We start from the raw sequence: 27,717 nt of genomic DNA on the forward strand, positions 1-27,717 counted from the left end.
TACAGACCACTGGGGAATACTTTGGCTAGGGGGGAAGAGTGAAGCTTCCCTTGTAGGTCCCCCTTCACCCCTGCCCAGCCAACTTGTCCTTCCATGTGCCTGTTGTCCTTGTGTAGAGAAGTTCTCCTAACTCTACTGAAGCTAGGCATGTCTTTGACATAGATTAGATGTCACCGATAAGCCTCAAGACTGTCCCTCCGTTGAGTCGTGTAGCCACTGTGTATTCAGGAGGGAGGATCAGAGCTATGCTTCTTTCTCTTTGTCCCCTCAGGGTAAGAGTATTGGAGGACCCATCTTGGTCCCAAGTAGCTTCTGATCTCTGGGTTTTGCTTCACCTAGGAGGGTCTGGAGCTTCCCCATTGTTCTAATCAGGAGGGAGCAGCAGCTGGGGAAGAGAGCAGCAGCCTAGCAAATGCAGCTCAAGGAGAGGTGAGTAGGAAAGAAGAGAGAGAGAAAGATCAGGAAGGAGAGGACCAGGATGCTGCCCCCGTCAGGACCGGCAAATGCCAGGAAAAGAAGAGAAATCGTTGCCAAATCGAAACCCAAGAAGACACAGAATTGCCTAATAAAGTCTCCAAACAAGGTACTAGTTCTACCCAGGGAGAAAGTATCATGACACAGATGACTCGGTTCTCTCTGGGGACTCCTCTAGCTCAGAGTGTATGGCCTAGCTCTGGCATTTACCAACTATGAAATCCCAGGGGTTGCTGTGAAGGTTCTTTGAGAGTGTACCGATAACTATCATACTGAAAGTACTGCGTGATATAGATCTGATATAGTGTGATATAGATCATCCATAGTCAGGACATCTGGTCAAGCATCTGAACGATCAAGTGATGACATCCCATGATTTCCATCATGTCACTTTCCTCCAGGACAACCACTTCCTGCTCTCATCCCTGTTCTGGGAATGTAGGATGGCAGGGGTGTGCTCAGGTCTCGTTCGGTTGTGCCCTGAGAAGCAGCAGCTACAGCTTCATATCTTTCCAAGAGCAGTCGGCAGTGCCAAGACTCATCTAAGCTTTAAAGACCTGGCTCAGTCCATGGAGTTGTCACCGCCGCCACTGTTGTTACTGCTGCTGCTGCTGCTGAGGTGCCTACTGAATTTGAATGACCTCAGCCAGGAGCTCCTAGTCTTGGACTTCTCTGTCTATGGGGCCTGCTAAAATGCCACTGGGAGCACACTTCATTGGCAGTTGCTCAGGCATCCACTAAATTAAACTCTGGGGGAGTTTGAGATTGAAAACCAGAAAGACATTTTTTTTTTCCCTAGAAGTACTGTCTGTAAAAAACCGAGTTGCTCCATTCCTGATTTACTGTTTCCTAAATCACAGATTTTCCTGCTGAGCAGGGAGCCAAACCAGATCTCAGTAATCCACTTGGATCTTTTGATGCATCTGACCTTGAATGCTCACTGTGTATGAGGTATGTGATGTGGGCCAGCACTTGGCTGCCTAGTATTTCCTCCTCTTTAGTACCTGGACCTTTCTGCTGGTGACTTAACTATTGAGTTGGTTAGTATGTAAAATCATGGCACTGATGAAATGCAAACCACATTGTCACATGAGAGAGCTAGTGTCCAAGCTTACAAACTGTGTTCTTTATAGCCTTAGATCTCAATTTAAAAAGACATAGAAAGTGGCAAGGCAACACACTTTTCAAAGGTCAAAAATGGATGGGCCATGTGTTGAATATGCCTACTATTTGGTTGTCATTAGATTTGATTTTGTTATATATGACTGTACTGAAATAAGACATATATTTCCTAGCTTCCCATAATCCCATTGGTTTATACCAGCCTGTCTTACATTATTGTTTGAGCCTTAGAGTTTTTTGAACTTGTGACCCTGAATCTAAACTACTAAGAACTCAATGCTCAAGGCTTAATGTAGATCCCACAAGCATTTTCTTTGAAAGCCAAGTAGAAGCCTAAATTGATTTGTGTTTATGCTACCTGATGGACAGTACATGTAACAGATACTTGGTCAAGTATTTTCCTTCCAGCTAGTATGTGATCTCTACTTTCTCGGGTCTCTGAAGAGCAGTTTATCCATATATCCCATTCCAAAAACAAATAAAAGTTTATTTCATTTCATAGCTGTGATTTAGTGGCTAAGAGAAGAGGCTCTGAAGTCAATGTTTGAACCCTAGCTCTTTTGACCTACAGACTCTGGTCCTAGAGCAAGTAACATTTGCTACCACTATTTGTTTTTTAGTAAAGTAAAGGACGGTGGAATCAACTCCATCAGTTGTGACGGTTAATTAGAAAAACTAATGTTTAGAGTAGTGCCTGGAAAACAGTAAGTACTCAAAAAAAATTAACTATTTTTTTCTTCCTACTCATTGGTCTTTAATGTTAGATCCACAGACCTCAGAGGAATCTCTATGTATACATTCAAATAGATGCATGAATTCACTGAAGCAATATGTAAAGTGTGCGTATGTATGGGTGGCTGTGTTTCTAAGATAGAAGCATTAGATTCTCAAATGTGCTGATTTTTCTCCAAAAGCATTAAGAAGGAACTTAAATACTTGAACAAATGTTTGCCTGCCCTTTGAGAGCACTTACTCTTCTGTTATCTGTCATGTTTAAGTCATTGTATTCTGATGACTTTTGTGTCATGTGAATAAAAACAAGGCAACTATTATGCGATACAGACTCTTCTTAGGAAAAATATATACATACACATACATTCTTGGGTCTAGGGTAATAGTTCAGTGGCAGAGCACTTGGCTACTATTCATGAGATTCTGGATTCATTAACCATTATTATCACAACAACAATAGTAAAATAATAGTATATAAAAATCTGTAGTAGCAAAATTTGTTCACAAGCATATACAAGTCTCACACAACTAGGAAGATACAGCATAGATGCAGTCAAATTAAGCTTCACACATCCTATCAGTAGTCTGTTTAAGTGTTGTGGACAAGAATGGAATGAACAGCAGTAGCAGATCCTTTTTACTGCCTCACCCAGTCCCTTGCCACAGAGTGGCAAGCGCATCATGCTAAAGCCAAGGTATGAGATAGCAAAAACCTGCTTTCAAGCAGAGAATGGGCCCTGCAGCCACACCAGCGCTGTGTCTCTAAAGCCTGTGATAGGCGCTGTGAAGTTGATTTAATTTAGCTTACTCAGAAAGAGCAGGTCTTTGTTCTGCTTAACCCTCCTTAACACTCCTGCCAAAATCCAGGCGACACAAAATCAAACATCCTGTTTGTATTTTCTCTGTGGAATAAAAATCCTGAGGTTGAAATTCCTTTGTTCCTCTTCCTTTTCTTTTCCTCTTTCATCTTCTTTGTCCCTAATCACAAGGGACTTTGTAGAAGAGTTAGGAATTTGCTCCAAGAAATAAACACACAGAGGATAAGCACCCCTTCTAGTTTGCACCCTCCGAGCTTAAAAACCATTGTGGCCCCTTGTTCCATCTTTGGCCAGAGTAGATGTTATGGAGGCTACTAAATTATAGCTAGACTTTCACTGCCTCATGGTGTAAGAAACCTGCTCTAAAGCACTTTACATTTCAGCCCTTGAGAAGAAACATGTAGCTTCCCTTCCAACAGGATTTGTCTGTTAAGTTACACATCAGTTCTTGACGGAGTGAATTTGTTTGCCTGTATTTTTCTTGTCTTGAAAGTTTCTTTTCCCACTTGTAGCTATTGCTATTTTCTCTGTGGTTGTCCTTAGGTTTTGTTTTGGCCCTCCTGTGTCTTTAGAAGAGAGGTTTTGTACTTGGTTACTTTTCTTGTTGCTGTGACTAAATATTTGACCAGAAGCAATTTAAAGGAGGAAATGTTTGTTCTGGCTTACCATTGGAGGGAATCATTGTCTCATGGTGAACAAGACCTAGCAGCAGGTGGGAGGAAATGTGGCTGTGAGCTCTGGGGTCCTGCTTCTCGAATTGATTTCACAACATACAGGAAACACAGAGTGGTGAATGCTGGCACTCAACTCACAGTCTCCTTTTTTGAGTCTGTATCAGATCCCAGCCCATGACATGATGCGGCCCACAGTTAAGGTGTGTCTTTGCACTTCAAATTAATCTAGATAATGTCTCTCAGGCATACTCAGAGGCTAACCTAATCTAGATAATCTCTCCCAAGTGTCTTGGGGGGGGGGTTGTCTCCTAGGTGTCCAATTGACAATTGATATTAATCATCACAGAGGCTAAGACTTCAGGTAATTTCAAGCTGCCTGGGCATGAAATTAGACATTTGTACCACCTGTACAAGTTTCTAGACTGAAATCTAAGCCTGTGGTGTTATCCTGGAAGAGAGAAGTTAGACCATGAATATATATGTTGATTCTAGAGAGCAAATTGATTGGTTTGTAAGTTTTACAGAGAAAGGGTAGAAAGTGTGACTGGAACCAGGTGTAGTGGCTCACACTGCAATCTTAGCACTAGGAATGGAGATGTAGGAAGATTAGGAGTTCAAAGTCATCCTTGGCTACACAGAAAGTAGTCATCTTGGGCTACATGTGGCCTTTTCTTTTTTTTTTTTTTATAATGGAGGAGTAATTGGAGAATACACCTATGATTCTTTTTTTTTTTTTCAGTTTCCAAGTTCCCATTGCTAAATTGGAAGAATTCCATTGAAGGAAGTCTTCCCTTAATCTCAAAACCTTAGAACCCTGCCCTGCAGTCACTGGAAGCAGGAAATTCTCCTTTAGTTTTACCTGGTATACATCACCGGAGCCATTGGGGCTCATCAATGGAAAGCAATACCTTTGGGATAATAAAGATCTAAATTAGAAGTGAGAATATTTGCTACCTGAGCTCGTTATCCAATCGCCCAGTGACATTGGTGACAAGTAAAAGGATCAGCTTTATATATATATATATATATATATATATATATATATATATATATAACTAGATTTTATATATAATCTAGTTATAGCTCCCTAGGTCACTGGGTATTAAGGCAGTTTACTTTTTCTTTCTTTCTCTCTTTCCCTCCCCCTTCTTTCTCCCCCTTCGCTATAACCTGACTGTAAAACAACACAATGCAAGGATGTCACTGGTGGAGAAAGATAGCTCTTTCTAGATAAGGCAGGCATTTTATCTGGACTGACATCTAACTGAAGGCATTTATTCTTACTATTGTTTACCCCATCACTCTGATAATGTGAAATGCTTTCTTGTGAGACAAGCTGGCCCTGCTCTGATTTAAAAATGTCTCCCCAAAGTGTTTTCAAAATCCCTATCTTAAATGGGTAAAGGAAAAACATTCTAGTACATACCTCTATCATCATAGGTAAGAGTCTTTTTGTTTATCTTTCTAGAGTCAGAAAGAAGGGAGATTATCAGAAAGGGAAGGAGAAAAGTGTATGTAGAAGTGTGTACATCTACAGATGGATCACTGGCTGGCTGGCTGGAATGTATTTGAATGTGTGGATACATATGGTCCTGGCTATCTTGTAGAGTAAAGGAGGAAGATTAGCTGGAAAGTCAGACTTGATTATATATTCCAAGCTTTCTGCCTACTAGCTAGCAGTGCAATCTTGGGCATGTTATCTCATCTGTTTGAGTTTTAATTTCCTTAGCAGTAAAATAGAGTTAATCACAATTACCATTTATTAATATATAAAGTTAATTTTAATGAAAAATAGCATTGCATACAGCCAGAAATATAGTAAGATATATATACTTATTATATATATATATATATATATAATCTTATTCATATATACCTTAGATGGGAGTAAAAACCAAAGGGCACATGGCTCTGCGTTAGGAAGGCAACCTCTGGAAGGGGTGGCAGGGCTTCTCCCCATAAACATTATACCGGGTGGATTAAGGAGTCTGGGATCCCAGCTGCAGGGATGAAGAGCTTTGTGCACAAATGAATGTGTACCTGGGAGTGCTATGGCTGCTGCTCCAAATTCCTGCCTGTGCACAAGGAACACTGGAGGGAGGGGGTTAAAGACAGGCACAGCCAGGAGAAAAGCAGTTTTGGTACTTAAACCCTGCTAGGGAATAGCAAGGCACATCATTCTATCTACCTACCCTCCAGTATTCTGGTGGTAGTTAGGAGGTACAGGATGTAAAAACGGGAAACATGTATATATACACATACGTATATATTCTTAAAGGTACAGTAGACTCAATTATGAAGTTCTCAAGAAAAACTGTTTTGTATATTAGTAGTAGATTAATCATCATCCTTATATGTATAACCAAATAATATGTTAAAGCATTCAGCTAAGCTGAATAGTATATGTCTGTAACTCTAATACTCGGAAGTTTAAAACAGGTGAATTAGGAGTTACAGGCCAACCTGAGCTACAGAGTAAGAACTTGCCCCTGAAAAACACCCAGGGCAGGAATCTAGGGGAGGTAATACATTCTTCTATTTCTAGTACTTGAGAAACTGAGGCAAGAAGATTGCCTGGGGTATGAGGCTAATCTGGCTTGCTATATAGCAAGACCTTATCTTTAAAGAAAATTGGGCATGTGGTTCAGTGATAGAATACTTTTCTCACAGGTGTAAGGCTTTGCGTTTGATTTACACACACACGGGGGAGGGGAGAGAGAGAGAGAGAGAGAGAGAGAGAGAGAGAGAGAGAGAGAGAAAGAGAGAGAGAGAACACACACAAAATAGATGCACAGAATTGAAGTAATAAAAAAAAATGTTCTGGATTGACTTTTGTGATCTTTGATCACCTCAGTGGTTCCTGAATCAGCCCTGAAATCATACTTTAGAAACCAATTTTTGGAGGAGCTAGAGAAAGTACCCAAGGAGCTGTAGGGGGCTGCAACCCTGTAGGTGCAACAACAATATGAACTAACCAGTACCCCCTGAGCTGGAGTCTCTAGCTGCATATGTAGGAGAAGATGGCCTAATCGGCCATCATTGGGAAGAGAGGCCCCTTGGTCTTGTAAACTTTATATGACCCAGCACAGGGGCAGGCCAGGGCCAAGTAGTGGGAGTGGGTGGGTATAGGGAACTTTCGGGATAGCATTTGAAATGTAAAATAAAGAAAATAATAATAAATAAAAAATAACGGGAAAAAAAAGAAACCCATTTTTACTGTAAAATATATATGTTCTATGTTCTGTAGAAAATGTTGTAAAGAGCCATGTAGCCACTTGGTTTCAGAAGTGAGACATCATCAGGGCCCCAGCAGTTGTCCATACGCCTTTTTGCAATCAGGAACTTAACCACTACTCCTGTGGAGATTTCAGTGAAATGTCCCCCATTGTCTCAGTTGGTGGCACTGTTTTGGGAGGCATAAGAGGTATGGTCTTGGTGGAGGAGGTGCATCTCCGGGTACAGGCTTTGAGCTTTCAAAGTCTTCTGTGATCCCCAGACCACTTTCTCTGTTGCTTGCTTGAGGTTTGAGAAGTGAGCTCTCAGCTTCAAGAACCAGCCACTTTGTCACCTACTATCCTTGCAGGACCTTAACCCTCCAGAACTGTAAAGCCTCAAATAAACTCTCTTCTCTAAAATTGCCTTGGTCATGATGTTCTCTCACAGCAATATAAAAGTAACTGATACAGCCCCAAAACTTCTATCTTTAGTTCGATTTTGTTCCTAATAGTTTTACCATGTAAATATGCAGCTATAAATGGTATCAGCTGGTTTGGCCTAAGTCCTAAAACTCAGATAGATTCCAGTGGTTGGTTTTGTTTTGTTTTGTTGTTTTTAATTTCATGAACATGTAAGCAAAGTTTGTTCATTTTCATTAGCATATAGCATCTCCTTGTGTGAGTATACCGGTCTCTTTAGTCTATGCTTGAGTTAGCTCTAGTTTGGAATACCATGGATGGCCACTGTTTCTGCATGTGCCACTGGTTGCCTGTTTTTCTACTAGTCTCTTTGTTTCTCTTACTGCTTTAGATAATTGTTTTCTTAGAAGCTCTAGGTATGTTTTAAATACAAGCCCTTTCTTACCTGCATATTGCAAAACCCCCCTCCTTCTCCATAGCTTACCTGTTTGCCCTTTCAGTGACGCTTTTAGATAAACATTCTTCATTTTATCCCAGTCAAAACTAACAATCTTTTCATTTATAGTGTTTCTTTGAGTTTTCTTTATCTTTATCTCTCTGTCATAAATATGTTCTCTTATTTTATGTTCTGAAAGCTGTATTACTTTAGATTTTATTTTAGGTTTATTTTCCAGATCACCTGGAATTGATTGTTGTGTATGATGTAAAAGATGGTCCACTTTTATTTCCTCATACAGATAGCCATTATAGCATTTATAGAAAATGCTATTTGTGCATTAAAAATACTCCCATGGCCCTGTTTTAAAATGCTACATTTGTCATAAGTCAAGAATCCATGTCTGGGTCTATTCCTGAGCTTTCTATTCTGTTCCATGGATCTATTTGTCCTTGTGTTAGTACACCCTGTTTTAATCACCGTGGCTTTATAATAAGTTCTGATGCTTGGCGGAGCAAGTCCTCCCACATCCCTGTACTTCAGATGTGTCTTGGCACTCAGCCCTTTGCATTTCCTTATTGAATTTAGAAATCAGCTTGCCAAGTTTTCCCCCAAACAAATCAACAAATAAAATAACACATTGTGATGTATTGAGATTCACCAGATGTTTATAGTTTTTTTAAATTGATTTTTTTTTGAGAATTTCATATCTGAGTACTGTATTTACATAATTTTCACTTTTCTCCCTCCAACTCATACTGTGTCCCTTCCTCCTCTTTCTTGACTCATTGACTTCTTCTTTTGATCCCTTTTTTAATTAAATATATATGATATCATATGAGGCTGACAGTTTCTTCCTCTCAATTGAACACTCTTGGGAACTCAAAATAAGCTGATCAAGATTTCTCTCCCTTTTGTCTATGCTCACCATCTTGTTAAATGTAAGCTCCACTTCTTATGTCATCATTAGCTGACCCCCTAGCTCCTGAAGCTATTTCTGATGAGCTTCTCTTTATACAAAGTAAATCTATGCATCTCTGAGTGTGCAGAACATCTTTCATTAAGGGGTCCCCAGATTGCTTTAAAAACATCTTCCTTTCCTAAAGCAACTAAAATAAGATCTAATGGAAGTATGGTACATATTTTTATATGTAGTTGATGTATGAACATATTTAACTATTGATAGTGACTGAATTAACAATATTACTTATTACTACTGCCATCCACACAAAAGGCAGACACCAACTGTTACTTAAATAAAGAAAAGATTCAAGGTTAGCAAACACTGAGTTTTTCTCCATAGTAACATTATGTACAGAGTCTGTGTGCATGCATGTGTGTATCTCTCTGTGTATATCTGTGTGCTTACAATAGAATTCAGGTAAACAGGTTGGCTAAACAATTTTTTATATAATGGAATCTATTCAGACACTCTGAGCACTAATCTGAATTTTCTGAGCACTAATCTGAATTTTCTTGGACCAGACAGGAAAAGGGTAGAATTAATGTTACAAAATGATTTAGCTATGCCACAAAAATGAAGCAATGCTTCCTATATGTAGCTCGGAAATAAAAAGAAAATGCTTTTCTGAGGTGTGACAGTGCAAAAGGAGTGCACCTCCCACAGGCTTTAACAAACAGTGCCCTGAAAACTTAACTGCCAATGTCCCTGTCTGTTTTTTTTAATCTTATTATAGTTTTCTCCTATTCATTTTTTACATTTCAGACTATTCTATGAGCCAGTCACAACACCTTGTGGACACACCTTTTGCTTGAAATGTCTTGAGAGATGCCTAGATCATAATGCCAAGTGTCCACTGTGCAAAGACGTCCTTTTACAGGTAAGCCCTCTTTCTTCTTTGGTTGCGTTAGCTTATTTTGTATTAACACTGTGCTCAGTGTATCCAAAGCCACTGTACTGTGCTTGACCAAAATACGCCACCCCCACCATCTGTTTATTTCTGCTGTCTCCTAGACATCCTTCCTCTCTCCACGAAGTCCTTCAGGAAAATGAGGCAACATCTAGCTTTTCAATAACTGTCAGTAATGAAGTTCATTTGTGTTCGAAGCAAAATCATGCAATAGATGATAAACACAAGGCTTGGTTCTGATCCCATTGTGGTACCTCATAAACAATAATCTTGAGTGAATTTTTGCTTCCATTATCCTTGAACTAGATAGCTCTGACTTCTGCATATGATGTTTATTTGTGCTTCAAAGAGGTCAGCTGCAAAAGGCCCCTGCCACCACACCCTCAAAGATCTTCACAGTGGTCTTTTTTTTTTTTAAACAGTTGCTCAGGAGCCACTGTTCTTACTAGCAGATACTTGGATGCTTGTAAGGCTCTGAGGACTTCAGATTCTTTAAAATGAACCCCACCAGCTTACATCTTCAAGTGGGTCACTACGGAATGTCCTATGGTGAAAGACAGGAATATTGCTTTCCTTCCTTCAGAGACTTATCGATCTCAGCTTCCAACCAGTATTAATATTGCTTTGCACTAAAATACTTGAAGAGAGGTAGCAGAATAATAAATAATTCCACATTAGCTCTAGAGAATAGTGATGCATGGAAAGCTGAGATAGGAGCTTTGTGAGTTCAGTGTCTACCTAAGACACATAAAAAGACCTTGTCTCAGGAATACAAGTGACTATATACAGGTTCCTATTGGGTCCATAGAAGTATATGTTAAGACTTTAACTCTTTGACAATAAGAAGATGGAATGAGCCTATCATCCAGTGTAGCCTTGAGGATGTGTATTGGGATTGGGAAAGTGCTGAATTCACAGCGTTCCTTTGATTAAAGAGGTGGGATTTGCAACCTGATTGTAGATAAGAACTCCATGGTCCTATATAAATGAAACATCTATGTTGTGTTAACATGACAAAGTTCAGATCAACAGAAGGAAAAAAGTAACTTATGCTCAGCCTCTAGACTCTAGAGTCTAGAGAAAAGCCTGTTACCGTTTTAGAGTGTCTGCTTCCTGGAGTTTTGTTTTAGCATCACCAGAGAGGTCACTTTCCTCTTTAAATTGCCTACCTCTTGAGTCACTGCTTTCCTCTAAAGTCTGGAACTAGGCACCTTTTCCCCCTGTTGCCAGCCAATAGCAGTAGCTGATAAGGCATCCTTTAGGCAGATGCTGTGGAGTCAGAGGAGACTCAGAGGCTAGAAGATATTCTCATCTATCTCTGTATTCATTCAGGGCCGTATTTATGCCATTTAACAAAGAAATAAATATTCCAATCATGTTCATTGCAGAATAGACTCCTGGGGAAGAAAATTGTCTAAAGGCAACAATTTGGTACTCAGGAGCTCCCTCTACTGGGCCCCACAGCAATCAATTCTCTGTAGATATTTATTATTTATTATTATTTGAGGAGTACATACGCATACTGTATTTACTTCCTTTTCCCCTCCTTCTCTCCATCCAACGCTGCTTGTGTTTCCCTACTCCCTGCAAATTTTGAGACTTCTTATTCTTTAACTGTTGTTTCATATATGGTGCATACATAAATATATAAATACAACTTCTGAGTTCCTTTAGTGTTGCTCATATGCACATGTTCTTAAGGCTCGTCACTTGATATTGGATAACCAATTAGGGGGTGTCTCGCTGGAGAAAACTAATTGTTCCTCTCTCAGTAGTCACTGGTTGTCTGTAGCTATTCAGCTAGGAGTAGGGCCTCAGGAGATTTCCTCCATCCACCTTGACAAGTTTTCTGGTGTTGTCACTTGTTAAGGTCTTGTTGAGGAAACTGTTGGGATTTCATGGGTACAAGGTTCCTGTCATTTACAAAGAAAGCCATCTCGAAGCAATACCTTGGTCCCCTGGCTCTTTCAGTCTTTCGGCCCCCTCATCTAGAATGTCCTGAGCCTTACAAGTAGGGGTTGTATTGTAGTTGTATCAATTAGGGATGAGCACCACACAGTGAATTGCTCTCTGCATTTTGACAAGACCTGTACTTGGCCGTTAGCATGTGTGTGAAATTTATTTTAACTAAAATTAAGACATAAAGACTTGGTAATATCTAGGAGCCAGGCATCTGATTAGGGTGGAGGTGGGGGCAGGACATGAAAGGATATATGAACATTGCCTTTTGCTTCCCTGAAACCTTTTACCAGAGTCTTTCAGCACTACCCAGAAAGAGCTTGTAAACATAACAGTAAAGAAAGCAAAAAGGAAATATGTTCCACCCCTCTTTAGTTCAAACGTGAACATGATCTCAAATCCAAAGCTCTAGCTCATCTGTGAGATTTTCAAAAGTTTAATGCCATTATTTTCTTTGTTAAAATACTTTTTTCTAATTATAAAGGATAAACTGTATATTTTTAAAGAAAATCAAAACTCTTAACATCCAAAAGATAACACGCATTGTGGCTATATTATTAGCTTGCAAATTGTAGGACCAAATAACATTTAGTAATTTGACTACTTATCTGGGCTACGTCTGAAGTTTTCTGTGGTTTTCTGTGAGCCATATAATAGTTCACTACCTTGTTCCTCTCCTAGTGCTTGCCATCAAGAAAATATAGCAAAAATGTAATCCTGGAAGAACTCATAGCTAAGTTCCTGCCAGAAGAATTCAAGGAACGAAAGAGGCTTTATGAAGAGGAAATGGAAGAGCTTTCTAAGTATGTATATACATGTCTGTATTTTCCATATCATGCACACCAGCTCAGGAAAACTGTCACGTTTCTTACCAGCTCCTTAACTCAAATGATATCTTGTGAATAGTCTGAAATAACCATGGTGAGAGTATTTACAGTATGAAGTCAACAAGTGCTATAGGCCATCCCCTCCCATCCCCCTCAGAAGCAGTTAAACTTTTCCCATCATGCTTCCAAAGAAGCTCATCAGCCACGCCACGGAATCACCTGCTGCATCTCAGCCCCAGTGAGCACGTGGTATGAGGAGGGAATTAAGGAGCAGCTTAATTAGGAGACCACATGAAACAATTAGAAGATTCCTTGGAGTCCTTGAGCAGGTGATAGGGTGGTTAAAGAGTGGTGTGGCGCAGGTGCACGCCTGGGGTTAAGCCTCAGCTGTATCACTGAGTATGCTTTGTAGACCCAGATAAAATGCTCTTTCACCTCTCTGGGAGTAACTTGACGAAGATAGCTCTTACATGATAGACTTGTTCTGAAGACCCAAAGAGTCTGTGCATAGCAAGTACTGAATATGTGGCAATAGCGCCTGTGCGTGTTTCCTCTGCCTGCACATAATATGAGAGGCAAAAGGTCGGGATGAAGACATAATTACATCTTCAAGGGCTCTGCCTCTTGTGCACTTAGCAGAAAAAGCAGGAAATAATAGCTAAGGCTGGCCTCGCTAACTGTTGCCCTCCTCCCTGCTCTCCACAAGGGTGGGGTCATCACAGCATTCTGAAGGTGAACTGTATCCTGAGGGGGGGAAAATCTGTTCTGCTTATATGCCTCCTGGGAAGAGACCATTTTTGAACTGTGCACCCAGTTGGTTTCGATATGCCTCTTGGTTTGTATGTTTTCCTCAGAGACTAGAAATCTTTGTTTTTCGTTGACTTTTATAGTGAAACTACCTGGTACATTTGTAGCTTTTTCCCCCCGATTCTTTACTTAACCTTTAACCTTTCTCAGTCCTTTTCTCAGCTACCACTTAAGGCTGTACTACTGGAGCATTGTGAAGGGTCTTCTGTCAGAAAGGCATCTCAGATCTATCCCCTTTTAAGATGGAGGCAGATGGCAGATGGCCATACATTTCTTGGCCCATTTAGGTGTAGTATCCTGTACTGGATTTACTACATAATTCAGAGGACCAGGATCTATGAAGAACTGGCCCAGTAGGGGTTTCCCAGTGGGCCATGTGCATGAATTTTCAAGGGTATCCACTGAAAAGCAGATTCCTGTATCCCAGTTCCAGAATGAATGCATCAGTAACTCAGGAGGCCCAGTCATCTGTGTTTAAGGATTCCCCATTACTCTAAAGTCCAGAAGCATTTGAGCATCACTGGAATACATTATTCTTGGCAGTCTATTGCTGGCTACTCCTCCTGGCTGAGTCTGCTCTGGATGATCTCTGAAGGCTTTGCAGATTGAAGCTGCATGTAAGGACTTTGCAGGGGGGTTTCTACTGCTCCTCTGAAAGCTGGCGCACGTATACCATCAGTACCCTTCTTTATGCCTCAAGCAAAGTGCCTCACCTGAATCTATTTGGCCAGAGAAAGGAGGGGAGGGGGTAACAGAGGGAGGGAAGAAAGGAAGAAGTAGCAGAGCTGTCATGCACAGTAAGTTTATAGAGAACTAATCAACAAACTTAGTCTGTGTGATGACAGTGTAGGCTTCCAGCCTTGGTGTAGTCTGCACTAGCTCATAGGACTTGGCCTACAATATCAGGTGCATTTCAGTGTTTTTCTATTGTCCATTAAAACTTCGAAGACTCCTTGTCTTTCTCCAAGGAAACCATATCATGACGTTTGACCAGTCTTTCTGTGTTCTGCTCCCTCTTCCTGACAGCTTAAATAAGAATGTGCCTATTTTCGTGTGTACCATGGCCTATCCCACCGTTCCTTGTCCCTTACACATCTTTGAGCCTTGTTACCGCCTGATGATTCGGAGATGTATTGAGACAGGCACGAGACAGTTTGGCATGTGCCTTGGAGATCCTGTCAAAGGGTAAGTGAAGAGACCTAGGGAGCAGGGAAGTTGGGGAGAGATATTTATGCTTGACTTTGGAAGACACCTAGAGGTGGGATCAACAAGTCCATGAGGCCAGCTCAAAACACCAAGCATCTGTGAGGATGGCAGTCTCTCTTGTGCCTGATTTAAAGTATGAGAGGCTCCCTATTCTAGAGAACCCTAGAGGGAGTCTTTCATCCAGCAGGTGGCATATATTAAAAAACTTGTAGGTTACGGCTGTAGCTCAGCCTGCCTACCAGTCACAATGCCCTGAAATCAATGCTCAGCACTACATAAAGCACACCTACAATCCCAACAATAGGGAGGTAGAGGCAAGAGAATACACGTTTTAAGGTCATTCTTGATTACATATGAGGTTCAAGGACAGTTTGGAACACATGAAAGCCTGTCTCAGAAACAAAGAACACAGACGAAACATATTGTCTTGTTAAGAGTGTTACAGCCATTAACCAGTACCCCCAGAGCTCGTGTCTCTAGCTGCATATGCAGCAGAAGATGGCCTAGTCAGTCGTCATTGGGAAGAGAGGAGGCCCCTTGGTCTTGCAAACTTTATATGCCCCAGAACAGGGGAAGGCCAGGGCCAAATTGTGGGAGTGGGTGGGTAGGGGAGCAGGGGTGGGGGGTATAGGGGACTTTCGGGATAGCATTTGAAATGTAAATGAAGAAAATATCTAATTAAAAAATTGTTTTAAAAAAAGTGTTAAGCCCTAGAGTTAAGCTACCCACTTTTACATTTGAGCAATGGCCTTGGAACCCCTTTGATGTTGGAGGAATGATCTGGCTGTTCTGTCTCATTTCTTTGTTAAGTGAGCATGATGGTATGCCTACCTAACTGATGTTGCTTATTGAGAGAACTGATGAGCTTCTGCTGCATTCCAAGTACTAAGTATAATTCCTGTTGGGGCGAATCCATTTTGGATATTGTAACACAAAGCTGTATAGTAAGCACTAGATTGTTTTTTTTTGAGACAGGGTTTCATAGTATATTCCAAGTTGGCTTGGGGCTCACAGTATAGTCCAGGCTGACAGCAAACTCATTGCAATTTGATTTCAGCCTCCCCAGTGTTAGGATTACAGGTGCGAGCTAACACATGAAGCTTCAATCAATAGAAATTTGTTGCTATAATTATTGAGACTATGAAGTCTACTACCAAGATTCTGGCATCTGATAATAGGCATTGTTTGTATGGAGGATTAAATCCAGAGCCTTGCACATGCTAGGCAGGCATTCTACCATTAAGCTATATTCCAAGCTGGTTTCATTTTATTTTGAGACCAGGTACCACTAACTTGCCCGAGCAATCCTCAAATTTGTGATTCTCCTGTTAATAGCCTCTTTTGTATCTAGGAATATAACTGTGTGCTATCATGTTCAGGATGTGATAAGGCCTTCTTGTGTTCTAACATGGTAGAAAGACAAAGTGAGAGATAGTGACTCCAACCTGCCTCTTAACAATGAATGTGCTCTTGCACTAATTAATCCACTTAGGTGAGCAGAGTCCTCATGGCCCGATCACTTCTTAAAGGTCCTGCTCTCTAACAGTGTTAAAATGGCAATTAAATTTCAACACAAGCTTTGAGGAGGATAAGCATTCAAGCCATAGCACTGGCACATAGTATGTGCTTAGCAAATGGTAGCGGTTACACCATTATGTTCAGGTCTCTCTTTTTTTCACAGGTGTTTCCTATTGTGTAGCTGCAGTGGTAGATCTGGGCACAGAAATCCTGTAGTAATTGGCCCAATATGTGAAGAATGGCTGGGGTCCAGGCCAAGAACAATAGAACTCACTAACAATCTACTTTCCTGACTTGATTCTCAATAAACAGGTTTGCAGAATATGGCTGCATCTTAGAGATCAGAAATGTCCAATTCTTTTCTGATGGCCGATCGGTGGTAGACAGCATAGGCAAGAGGCGCTTCAAAGTGCTCCACCAGGGTCAACGGGATGGCTACAACACTGCTGACATTGAATACATTGAAGATCAAAAGGTGAGGGTGGCCAGTGCCAAGAAACCCGGAAGCCAAATTATCAATGTAGCTTGGTATACAAAGATGATTGATTGCAAAGTGAGTTCTCAGAATTGCCATGAGGCCTTAGGGTTTCTCATCAAATTGTTCCTGAGATAATGCTGCTGGACTGCTGCCCAATTGCGCCCATAGTCCTCCCTTTCCCTGTCCTTCTCCCTGCTTAGCCAAATTGTAATTATGCTTAATGTTTGTCTAGACTAATTCCTGGGCCCATTCAGCCTGTATTAGGTCTCTGCTGGGAACACCAAGGGCTCGATTTAGCATGGGGATGTACACATAAGTATTTTAACTATGGATTGATTCATATTTTACAACTCATTCCTTTTGCGATTATTGTTGATTCAAATATAAATTTGCGTCTGTAAAATGTGCAACCTGCCCAAGAGCACTCTTCCTAAATCAAAGTTGTTTGCCATCTCGTAAAGCAAAAATGGTCACATGTCCAATTAATCCTTGTTTTTCTGAGCTAATGGGTAGATAAAGATTTCAATAACCCTATGTTCGATTATATTACTTATGTAATGGATTAATACATGATTGTTGGATAAATGCATTTGACCTTGAAGACATACTGAGGCACACATATAGTCGTATCTGCCGTCCCAGCGAGTAGGAAAGAAATGGATGTAAAAATGGAAGAAGCAGAGGCATGCCTTCAACCAGCACGATGTGCCTTCAGCTGTGCCAGCTCAAGCCTCTGTTTCTCTGCTTGCTGTTTGAGGCATTGTTCTCAAAGCTTTGTCTTCCTGCTCTCGCTGCCGTATTGGTACACCAGGTGCTGTGTTCCATATCTTAAACAGAAGAAAGCCTGATGAGCGAAGGGGAGGCAGGTCAGATTCTCAGAAGAGGAGTCAGGTGCTGAAAACAGTTCTAAGGCAGACGCAGAAGATGGAGATTACTTCACTTTCATTCTGATGGTTTCAGGTTCAGGGAGACGATTGTGCTGAACTTATGGGGTTACACAACTGTGTGTACGAGCAAGCGTCATCGTGGTTTCACTCACTCAAAGCATCTCTGAAGAATCGGATTCTAAATCACTTTGGTCCAATGCCAGAGAAGGACGAAGACCCCCAGGTATATAAGAATATCTGTTTATGATAGGTTGACCCACCAGGTGGGGCTGTCCAGGGTTTGTGATTAGTGGGTGTGTAGTTGTCACACAGCAAGTCAAGGGCAGAAAAGAGGACAGATTTAATGTGGTATTGTGTAGCTAGGGAGTGAGAATCGTGAGTAAGACTTGGGCCAAAAGGGTCCCAAGTCTGAATTGAGTGAACAAAGATAAATAGTAAGAACTTGGACCTAAGACAGATAATTGAGAACTAAGTGAGAGGAGAGGAAGAGAGCACAGATACCACCAGCAGAACCATCAATGGCAGTCCAGAGCCACACCGTAGGAATGTTAGGATGACAGGATCTATGCAAAGGCCAGGGACTAAGAGAGGTAATACCAAAGGTTACTACTTCCAGCCAGCTTCATGTCCCCACTGTTACAGGAGCTGGGAGGTAGGGTCACCTATTCTATAAGAACACAGGTGTATAAACCTTCCTGTCCAAGCCACCTACGCATGGCCCTGCAAGTCTAGACCCTCACCATTTTCCCTAGCCTGAGCAGGTCCTAAGAAAACTGACCACCAAGGACATAGTTTGTTAGGTTCTACTGTGAGGACCAGCTTTCTGTGAGCTCAAGCTGCAGATCCACAGTCTCCTAGGAAAGCTGGTAGAGCTTGGTTTCCCCAAGCCTTGCCTCTCTGCTTTCAATCAGGCAATGTTTGTGGGGAACTCCAGTTTGGAGATTAGATGGCCTATGCAAATATATATTCTTAATGCTACCTTTCTTCATATTCTAATTTGGCTGTCCCATGGAATCACTCCTGTAACTTCTTTGATTTCTTTTTTAATGCATGCTTCCTGATTCTATCACTACAGAAAACTCAGCATATATATATATATATTTTTTTTTTCATTCATTCTGACCCTTCTGCCAAGACTGCATTGCCTACCTTTCTAACTATGACCTTGGGTAAATCCCTTCCCCTCTTTCAATTTTTCTCTAAAATCAGAAAGAATCATTAAGAATCTCTAAAGTTCTTCCCCCTCTTACATTCTGAGGCTCCAAAATGCCTCTCTGTTTCCTAATTGGCCGAGGTGTCTTGCTTCCCTCAGACCACAAAGTGGTTTTTCCCTTTCCTGATACAGAGGCATCACTCCCATGTTCTAAAGAAAGCAAGGCCACCAAGTGCTTCCTGGTGATCCAGCTCTTGGCTGTTGTGACTCAAGAAGCCAGCATAACTCTGAACAAGGTCATGTTCAAGCTTAATGTTCCCCCTTTACCTGCTGAGGAACATTCTCTCCCAGTCAGGCAAAAGATAGAGATCAGCAATGCTAACCACATCTTCCACAGGAGAAAACACAGATGCCTCAGTGTGATTCATAAGGCCTTAATGACATAGCAAGCTCAAATCATTTCCTTCCTTATTAGTTTTGCTATCGTGTTGCCTTGGTGGTGGCAGCAGCAACAAAAACTCATCCAGCTTGCTCTAGCTAACCCTGTCGCCCCAAGCAGTTCCACGAATAAGGATGCTGTACCTTAGTGGGAGGTTTCTTAGAAACAGCCACAGTGTTAACATCAGCTTAAGTATCTCTGTTGCTGATCCTGGGGATATTCAGAGGGATCAACCTAGTAGTGTCCACATGAAGCTAAAGACACAGAGAAGCCAAGAGTTCACAGACATTCAGGGAGAAACACATGAAACAATTTGGAGTGAATTAACCTCACATGGAAGGAGTTAAATCTGCCGCATGTGCTTCTCTACAAGCTGAAAGCTGACTTGGCTTTGAAAGTTGTGGGAAGAAAACTCACTTGAGGTTTAGTAATAAATGTCTAAAATGTGTGCTCAGGAAGCTTATGGCAAAGAAAATTTTGGTGAAGGATTGATAAGGAGTGCGAAATGTCTTTTTAAAAGGAAAACCTGAGGGTTAACACAAATGTGTTTTCTAATTGGAATGTTTGCTGTTCTTTGAGACTGGAAATCATAGTTCTTGGTTACAGGGGAGAAGATAGCTATAGCTCTGTTAGTGACATGGTAGATTTAGAATACAGCCTTCCACCAAAGGGAAAAAAAATGATGGGAGTTAAAAGACATGCCAAGCCAGAGAGTCATAGGATTAAAGGCCCAAATTTTAAATGGATCAGTCCAAAGGATCTAACCAGACCCTGAGAAGTGGAAGGGACAGCCTAGGGAGCATAGTGAATCTGTTAAAATGTTGATTTCCTTGGTTTTAACAAGTACTAAATATGATTGTGGCTCAAATGAGAAAGAAGGCCTCAGTCCTGGAGTCCTAAGGCAGTTCTATTCCAAGAGAGCATTCAGGAACCAGAGCTCTTCCATCACAAAGCTCTGCCATCTTTAGAGGGTTACTTTTTCTTGATTGACAAAGACTGATCATCACCACGTCTTCAGTCTTGCTAGAGAAATGGGAGGAGATGGAGAGATGGCTCAGAGGTTAAGAGCACTGGCTGCTCTTCCAGAGGATCCAGATTTAAGTCCCAATACCCACATGGTGGCTCAAAACCACCAGTTAATGGAAATCTGACACCCTTTTCTGACTTCTGTAGTGCACAGACATGCATGCAGGCAAAACATCATGCGCATAAAATAATTAAAAACATTTAAAAGAAATTTTAAAAATTGGATGAAACAGGAAGGCAGAGACTACATGTTCTTTTCCCATAACATGATGGGAACTTAAATGTATCACTTCTCTTTGTTTTTAGCCAAAATTTGACCTTATGGCCTCACCTAGCTGCAAAGATGCCTGAGAACTAACAGTTTTCCTTACCTCCTGCCACCATGCATGCTTAGCTGAAATAAAAGAGGAAAAAAAATTGCTGGAGACTCTCAGCAATCTGTGCCACACACAGAAGCAGTTCCATGTGTGATGCTTTACTGTATGCATGTGGACTTCTAAACATGGACTACATGGGATCCATGAACTGTGTTTCTCTGTTGCAGGTTAATCCGAATGGTCCAGCCTGGTGCTGGTGGACACTGGCGGTTCTTCCTCTGGAAAGCAGAGCTCAGCTTCCCTTCCTAGCAATGAGGTCCTTAAAGGATAGACTGAATGGTATTCGGCGTATCCTGGCCTTCATATCGAGAAACCAAAATTAAAGGGACTGGATTATGGAAGAGGAATTTCCACCCTCTCCACTGCCTGGAGGCAATGTTCTTGTAAACATATCTAATTGCAATAACACCTTAACAGAAGAGAGTACCCTAGATAGATGTTGTTATTCTTTTTGACCACATAGAAATGAGGTAGAAAGACCAAAAGGATGTGACCTGTTTGACTTACTGTCTTCAATGCTTCTTGACACACTGTGCTAACACACAAACAGCAGAAGTGTGAAGAAGTCAAAAAGAGTTGATGTTTAGCATCAATTTTTCTGAAGTTAAAAAAGTGGCTTGTCTTTCATAGCTAAATGAGTGTGTGGTTGAAATGTCAAGCAGAGATACTAATGTTACTGCATTTTTTCACTGACTTGAGGTCTCATTTCAAATGGTTCAGGTTTTATAAAGCATTGTAAAGAATAATGTTCATACTTCTTTCTGTTTTAATAATTTATTTTTTGCACTACTGCGTCGTTTTTCTACATATATGTTTGTAACTATTTAAGTGTACATTACTGAAAAGTCCATTGCTTTATTTATTGATGTGGCTTACTCTGTAGGGAGGGTAACAGTACTAACCATGTGCAATGTTCTTTCTTTACTCAGTTTTTGTTGAATTAATCCCAGTTCTTGGGCTTTTTTTTTTTTATATAGTTCAGGTCTATTCTAGTGGACTAAGTTTAAAAGAACTTCAGAAGAATTCTAAAGTAATTCATCTTCACAGATTCCACATTTTCGGTTTAAATTAAGGAATAGAAAAATACTTAATTGCTTTGGCATAAATTGTGGGGTATACCAAAGTAAAGTAAAAGAATCCATTTTCCATGTGTAATACAGAATAATGTTGAAAGACATATTCAAGATCAGATAGATGAATCACAGGTGTCTTTTTATTACAATCTACTATAGGTATTTATTTCAGGCAATCTGATTAGAAGAGTATTAATTTCTCCCCAGTGCAGTTAGGGAAGAGATTAATATTTGAGAGATTAATATTTGCCTGTTTTTTCAGAGGGGATGGCTTTCAATTTGGCATACCTCTCCCATATCTTCTGAGTTCTGAAGTTTAAAACCTGTACCAATATGTGCTGGAATACTTGAGAGACTATTCTTAAAGTGTGAAGAAACTGAATAGGTTAGAACCCCTTTTAAATTACTATAAAAAATCCAGAGAATGAATCCATGGTGTTATGTAAACACTGCCTTCCCCCCTGGTAAAGATGGGCCAAAGATTTCAATGCAGGGGGAGAAAAGACAGTGAAGAGATGGGAGTAGTGTTTCTGAGCTTAGTGCTAGTCTGAGTCCTTCAGTGTCAGAGAAACCTGAAAAATAGAGTGTGGGAGTGTTATAGTGGCAGAGGAGAAAATGAGAGTTAGAAAAAGTGAATTGTCATATTTTGTTTCTCATGCAAACTACTCCCGGGTGATTTTGGACAGCTATGGTGTGTTATTCAAATGTAGCCCCTCCATTCTGTGAGAGAGAGAGAGAGAGAGAGAGAGAGAGAGAGAGAGAGAGAGAGAGAGAGAGAGAGAGCGCGCGCTTCAAGGATCAGTCTAGGTTCTTCTATAACCACCAGAAACATGGAAGAGGTGGGGCTTGTGTGTGAGAGAGAGATGGTCTCTAAATGCTATAAAAGAGACTCATGGAAGCAGAAAGCAACTTTATCACTGACACTTGCTTGATGGAGGCTGTGATGTCAGAGCATTGCCAGGTCGGATGTTTGGAATAATCTGGGCTGGTGAAGAATGATGCAAGTATAGGGAATGTAAATAAAGAAGTAGATACTATCCAAGTTAAGTCTACAGGGCTCAGAGAGCGGGACATTAAGAGGATTTTCCCTGCCACCTGATGCCCAGCCAGCCATATTATAGCAAAGTCCTAGTATGACTGCTTCCTATTCTATAGTGCAAACACAACAAAGGAGCAAAAGCTTCCCCACTTACTACATATGTTACTTTGGCAAGTAATTTAGCTTCCGTTGAGTCCCAGTTTTCTTATATATGAAATGGTACTTGTGCTCACATCAGCAGCACATATACTAAAATTAGAATGAAACAGAGAAGATTAGCATGGCCCTTTCACAAGGATTGTAGGCAAGTTTGGGTAGTGCTCTATATATTTTACTAAAAAATGAAATTGTAGTGATATTAATAGTATATAGGCTTGTTAGGAACGTTAAATGGGCCATGTCAGAAATTACTTAGCACAGTGCCTTGATGTTGGGAGATATTTGGTAAACTATAACAATTATCAGCCATGTTGCAGAATATCATCAATGGTCTACAGTTGCATGAAGCACTGCTTTTACTTGTAATACTCATTTGCACCCTACTGTAAATCCAAACCACTGTTTCTTGGACCACAACTTGATAGTTTGCAAGTGACTCCTATTGGAGTTAAGACCAGCAAAGTAGAGTTGGGAATACATCTCTGTTGCTGACATGCATGGGGTGCTGGATTCTCTCTCCAGTACTGTAAAAATAAAAGAAATGTAAGGGAAATTAAAAGACTGGGGGGAAAATGAGAGTTAGTTGTAGGGACTAATTTCTATGCTAAGAAAACTGTTCCTATTTTAATTAGGGCTAAAAAATAGTGTTATATTGGGGGACATCTCGAGTTCTTGATAGAATGGAAGCCTTAAGTTCTGGTTCTGTAAGAATAACCAAAACCATCTCTCCCTGTTCTTCATATATTGAGAATCTCAACCAGAACAATTAGATTTCAGAACAATTAGATTTCACCATCCATGGAGTTTGTACACAGCCAATAGTATTTCTTTCTGCTGCCCCAAATAACAGGCTCTACATGTACTGAAAACCTACCATGTACCAGGTACTAAACTGAGTGAGTGATCTTGATCTCACTCACCTGAACACATGAAATAACCTTTTAGACAGCATCATTAGATATATAGATAAGAAAACAGAGGCTGGACAATTTTATAGAATATGCCTATGTAACATGTTCAGTGAGTGGCCAAGCTTGATTCGGTACCCGCAATGTGACAGATCTTTGAACATTTTGAACAGTTTGTGTTATATATGTTTTACTCAATAGACATGGCAAACAAATCACACAACCCCTAAGAGCTCAAAATGAGAAGTTCCAGGTGAAGTCAAATGAAGCCGTCCAACACATCTCTCACTAATCCCGGGGGAAAGTGGATTTCAGCTTCTTGATACAATTCCTTTGATAAGAGAATACTCAAGAGCACATGGAAATCTTTGCTGGGCTTAAATAGCACTTTCCTCTGAGCCTGGATCCAGGTTGGGTGGTTCTCCAGCCAGCTCAAGTTGCAATAATAGTAACGGCAGGGTACTAGGCTTTCATTTTCTTTGGGATGTACATAAGTGGGCTAATCCATTGAGCTTGACCATTCTTAACACCTGTGGATACTTTCTGTTTCTAAGCTCAGACATGAGACGTACAGAGATAAAAACTATATCTCAGTTGGAAGGGTAAAGAGTCCCCCTTGTAGACAGTGCCACTTTCTTGGGTTAGTCTTTCTATCTTGAATTCATGGCTGACCCAGACCTTGTAGATTATTTTCTCTCTGTGTGTGTATATGTGTGTGTGTGTGTGTGTGTGTGTGTATGTATGTATCTGTGCCTGTGTGCACACACACAAAAAGACCCTAGGTAGCAAGCAGACCTTATGCCTTTCTGCTTTGTACCGTACTACTGCTGCTAGCTAAAAACCAGCAAAATGTAGAAAGTGAAAACTGAAGAAACTACTTTGCAGTGGATACTTTGAAGAAAAAAAAAGATGCTTGTTCCTCATTTAGTGGAGCAGAGAACTATTCCAGTAGCTTGCCTTTTCTGAAGGTCACGTGCTTCGAGTTCCGCGCTGCCTCAGTAGCGGGATTGAGCTGTGATGGAGCACGTGGTGCTGCCACCTCTGCCTGTGGAGCTGCCCTGGGTTCAGATAATCCCCTGTGAGTAGCCACAGAAGCCTCAGAACTCCCATGGCTGGGTCACTGCACCCCTGTCAACAAGTTGTGTCCTGTTGATAGACTGCGACCCCCTTGGAGACTGCATTCCCTGTGCCAACTCCATTTCCAGCATGTGAATTTTAGCCATAGATTCATCCCTGAGTTCCCAGCTTGTGGACTGTGTGTCCATTTCAACTCCTCAAGGTAGAAATGGGCAGGCTGCAAGCCCATTCTTGGGTCTAGAGAATGAGGTTTAGATTCTGGATAGGAGACAGCTCTGTACACTTGGCTTTCTGGCATTTCTAATGTTCAGCGGGCAGGAATGGAAAGGAGCAATGCACAATGTACACATTCAATTCCTTTTAGAATGATAGGTCCCACTCAGTCTACTGCTTAACTACTTAATAGTCTGGATTGTGCACATCCAGCAATGAAATGAAGAACTTTTCACTTACAAGTGGGTGTTTCCAAACATGTTAAAATAACCTCCAGAGAGAAGTGCCTGGAACCGCTGTTCTTGGTGTCACTTTAAAGCTTTTTGCTTCATGACTCTGTAGCATTTAAAACCTGTTTGCAGCCACAAATGTGATTAAAAGAAGTTTACAAAGCAACACTGTACCTTATGCATTATCTTAAAAGTCTGTGGACATTCATCTATTGTTCAAGCCATGATGACAACCAGTGAGATAAAAAGATAGTAAATAGTTGAGCGTGGCACCATTGGCTGTTGTTAGACTAGTTTCATTGGTGTATGCTGTGCTTTGTAATGCCAGAACTAAAATATCTAGCAAGCCACTTAGACAGTGGCAAGTGTGTATATGCGTTTGGTTTCCATTTGTTTGTTAAGCAGCCATTTTACTTTTCCATGGTCATTGAAGTTGAAGGGAAATTAAGATAACGTTCCCTCCCCACCAACACTATTCAACTACCTCTCTATGCCTGATTTCTTTAAAAGGGTTCCCTTCTTCTAAATCTGCACAAAATAGTTTCAGCTCATTTACGTTGTAATCGCAATGTGATATAGATGGTCTCTGTGAAAAAAAAAAGTTTGTTCATTAAACACAAATTTCCTGTTGTCTGTGTCTACTAAAGTGTATTGTATCTTAGAAAAACAATTAACTGGCTGGGGTGGACCTGTTGATATAGGACTACTGTCCCAGCTACTGGGAGGCTGAAGCACAGGGATTACAGGCTCTCTGCCAAAAACTAAAAAGTGGGCTTAATTGTGCAGGCCTGCCATCCTCACTGCTTTGGAAGCTGGAGTAGGAAGGTTGCAAGTCCAAGGCCTGCATCAGGGTCAGAGTGAGTTCAAGGCCAGCCTGGACCATGCAGTGCAATCTTGTTTGTTTCAAATACACACATACACACACACACTCACACGGTTGAGGGGCAGATACAGCTCAGGCAGAACGCTTTGCCTAGCATACAAAAGACCCTGGTTTCCATTCCTACCATCACAGATCAAAATTAGCAAACTGGTTTCAGTGGTGCTGGAAAAGAAGCCATGGTAGCATGTATTCTGTTCTTCCATTGGCTGTAATATATTTTGATGACAAAGAACTGGGTATGTGGGGCAGTGGTAGAGCATTTGCCTAGCATGAGCCAGGGCCTCAATTCAACCCTCAACATTACTAAGATTAAATAATAAGTCAATATACATGAAAACAGTTCTTCATGGAACTAGGTCTGCACCCTAGCAGCAAACCTTTACACTTATGACAATGAGGCAGCTGTGAATATGTGACTAATATGTTCTAAAACCCTGTCTATAGACGGCATGTTTAAAAACAAGAAACAAAAAAACACTGGGAAACTTTGTTTATATTAATATTTTTGAAGCATTTTTCTTTCTTTTCCAGCTATCCCACTTCTGCATTTATTGGGGGTTTCTTTTTGGAACATTTTTAAAATTCTTTGATAAAATTGTTGGTGAACCCAGTGTATTTTGGTCATATCCATCCCCACACCCTCCCCCAACTCCTGGACCTCCCCTGCATTTCCTTTCTAACTATGAAACTCACCTCCTTTTTCTCTCTAACCCTCTGAGTGCAATTCATGCTGTGTGTGTATGGAGATGGGGCCATCCACAGTGGCATAGGGAACATAGGGCCACACCTCCAAAGAGAAAGGATTCCCCCTCTCCCAATAGCAGTTCCTCAGCTAAGGGTTGAGACATTTTTCAATAATCTGCCTAGTAATCTAGTAAAATTTCTTTGTACTAAAACATTGCTGTATTGTGTTCAGATCACCCCAACTGTAGTTTTGAATTTTTCTTATCTTGCCCTCTCACAACTATTTTTGGTGAACTTTTTTTAAAATTTTTTTTGGTTTTTTTTTTAAGATTTATCTATTTATTATATGTAAGTACACTGTAGTTGTCTTCAGACCCTCCAGAAGAGGGTGTCAGATCTTGTTACGGATGGTTATGAGCCACCATGTGGTTGCTGGGATTTGAACTCCGGACCTTCGGAAGAGCAGTCAGGTGCTCTTACCCACTGAGCCATCTCACCAGTCCTTTGGTGAACTTTTTAATTTAAGCTTTTTTAAATTTTTCATTATCAAGAATATAGTTTAAAGTGAGCTGAGGAGATGTCTGAAGGGGTGAAGCATGATGGCCTAAATTTAATCCCTAGAATCCATACACACACTAATTAAATAAATATAAACAAAAACTTTTTAAAATAACTTAAAGGTCCAAATCACTAACCTGTTGCATGGTGCTGAGGATAGACCCCAAGGTCTCACACGCCCAAACAAGCACTCTACCATTGAGCTACAGCTTTAGCTCAGCAGGAACTGCATGATAGGAAAACTGATAAGCTCACTGGGCCAATGTGTGATATTAACCAAACTTGCCCCAGTGAGAAAACTTCAGTAATGTGTTCCATTTTTTTTTCTGCAGTGCTGATTTTTGTGTTGTGCAATTAATGGCATTTATGCATGTTCTAGTTTACCACTGAGAAAACGACACAAGAACGAGACAATTAAGAAATGAACTGAGGACGGGGATGTAGCTCAGTTGGT

The 27,717-nt window shown here is 40.8% G+C and overlaps 1 protein-coding gene and 1 non-coding gene across 3 annotated transcripts in view; both read left to right on the plus strand.

Annotated features, from left to right (window-relative positions):
* Positions 1 to 25,762, plus strand: part of Lonrf3 (LON peptidase N-terminal domain and ring finger 3) — a 39,283-nt gene extending 13,521 nt beyond the window's left edge. For both annotated transcript variants that reach the window (XM_021188381.2, XM_029534417.1), the window contains 8 exons: positions 340 to 583; positions 1,335 to 1,425; positions 9,618 to 9,732; positions 12,403 to 12,524; positions 14,382 to 14,540; positions 16,392 to 16,554; positions 17,518 to 17,667; positions 20,607 to 25,762. In XM_021188381.2, coding sequence (XP_021044040.1) covers positions 340 to 583; positions 1,335 to 1,425; positions 9,618 to 9,732; positions 12,403 to 12,524; positions 14,382 to 14,540; positions 16,392 to 16,554; positions 17,518 to 17,667; positions 20,607 to 20,762 — 1,200 coding nt within the window. In that variant the 3' untranslated portion in view covers positions 20,763 to 25,762. The remainder of the gene's footprint in view (positions 1 to 339; positions 584 to 1,334; positions 1,426 to 9,617; positions 9,733 to 12,402; positions 12,525 to 14,381; positions 14,541 to 16,391; positions 16,555 to 17,517; positions 17,668 to 20,606) is intronic.
* On the plus strand, positions 22,777 to 22,883 carry LOC115063286. The gene has a single exon (XR_003843149.1). It is a non-coding gene; the product is annotated as a U6 spliceosomal RNA (small nuclear RNA).
* Positions 25,763 to 27,717: the final 1,955 nt, after the last annotated feature.

This window comes from Mus pahari, chromosome X, assembly GCF_900095145.1.
Source record: "Mus pahari chromosome X, PAHARI_EIJ_v1.1, whole genome shotgun sequence".
Classification (NCBI taxonomy): Eukaryota; Metazoa; Chordata; class Mammalia; order Rodentia; family Muridae; genus Mus; species Mus pahari.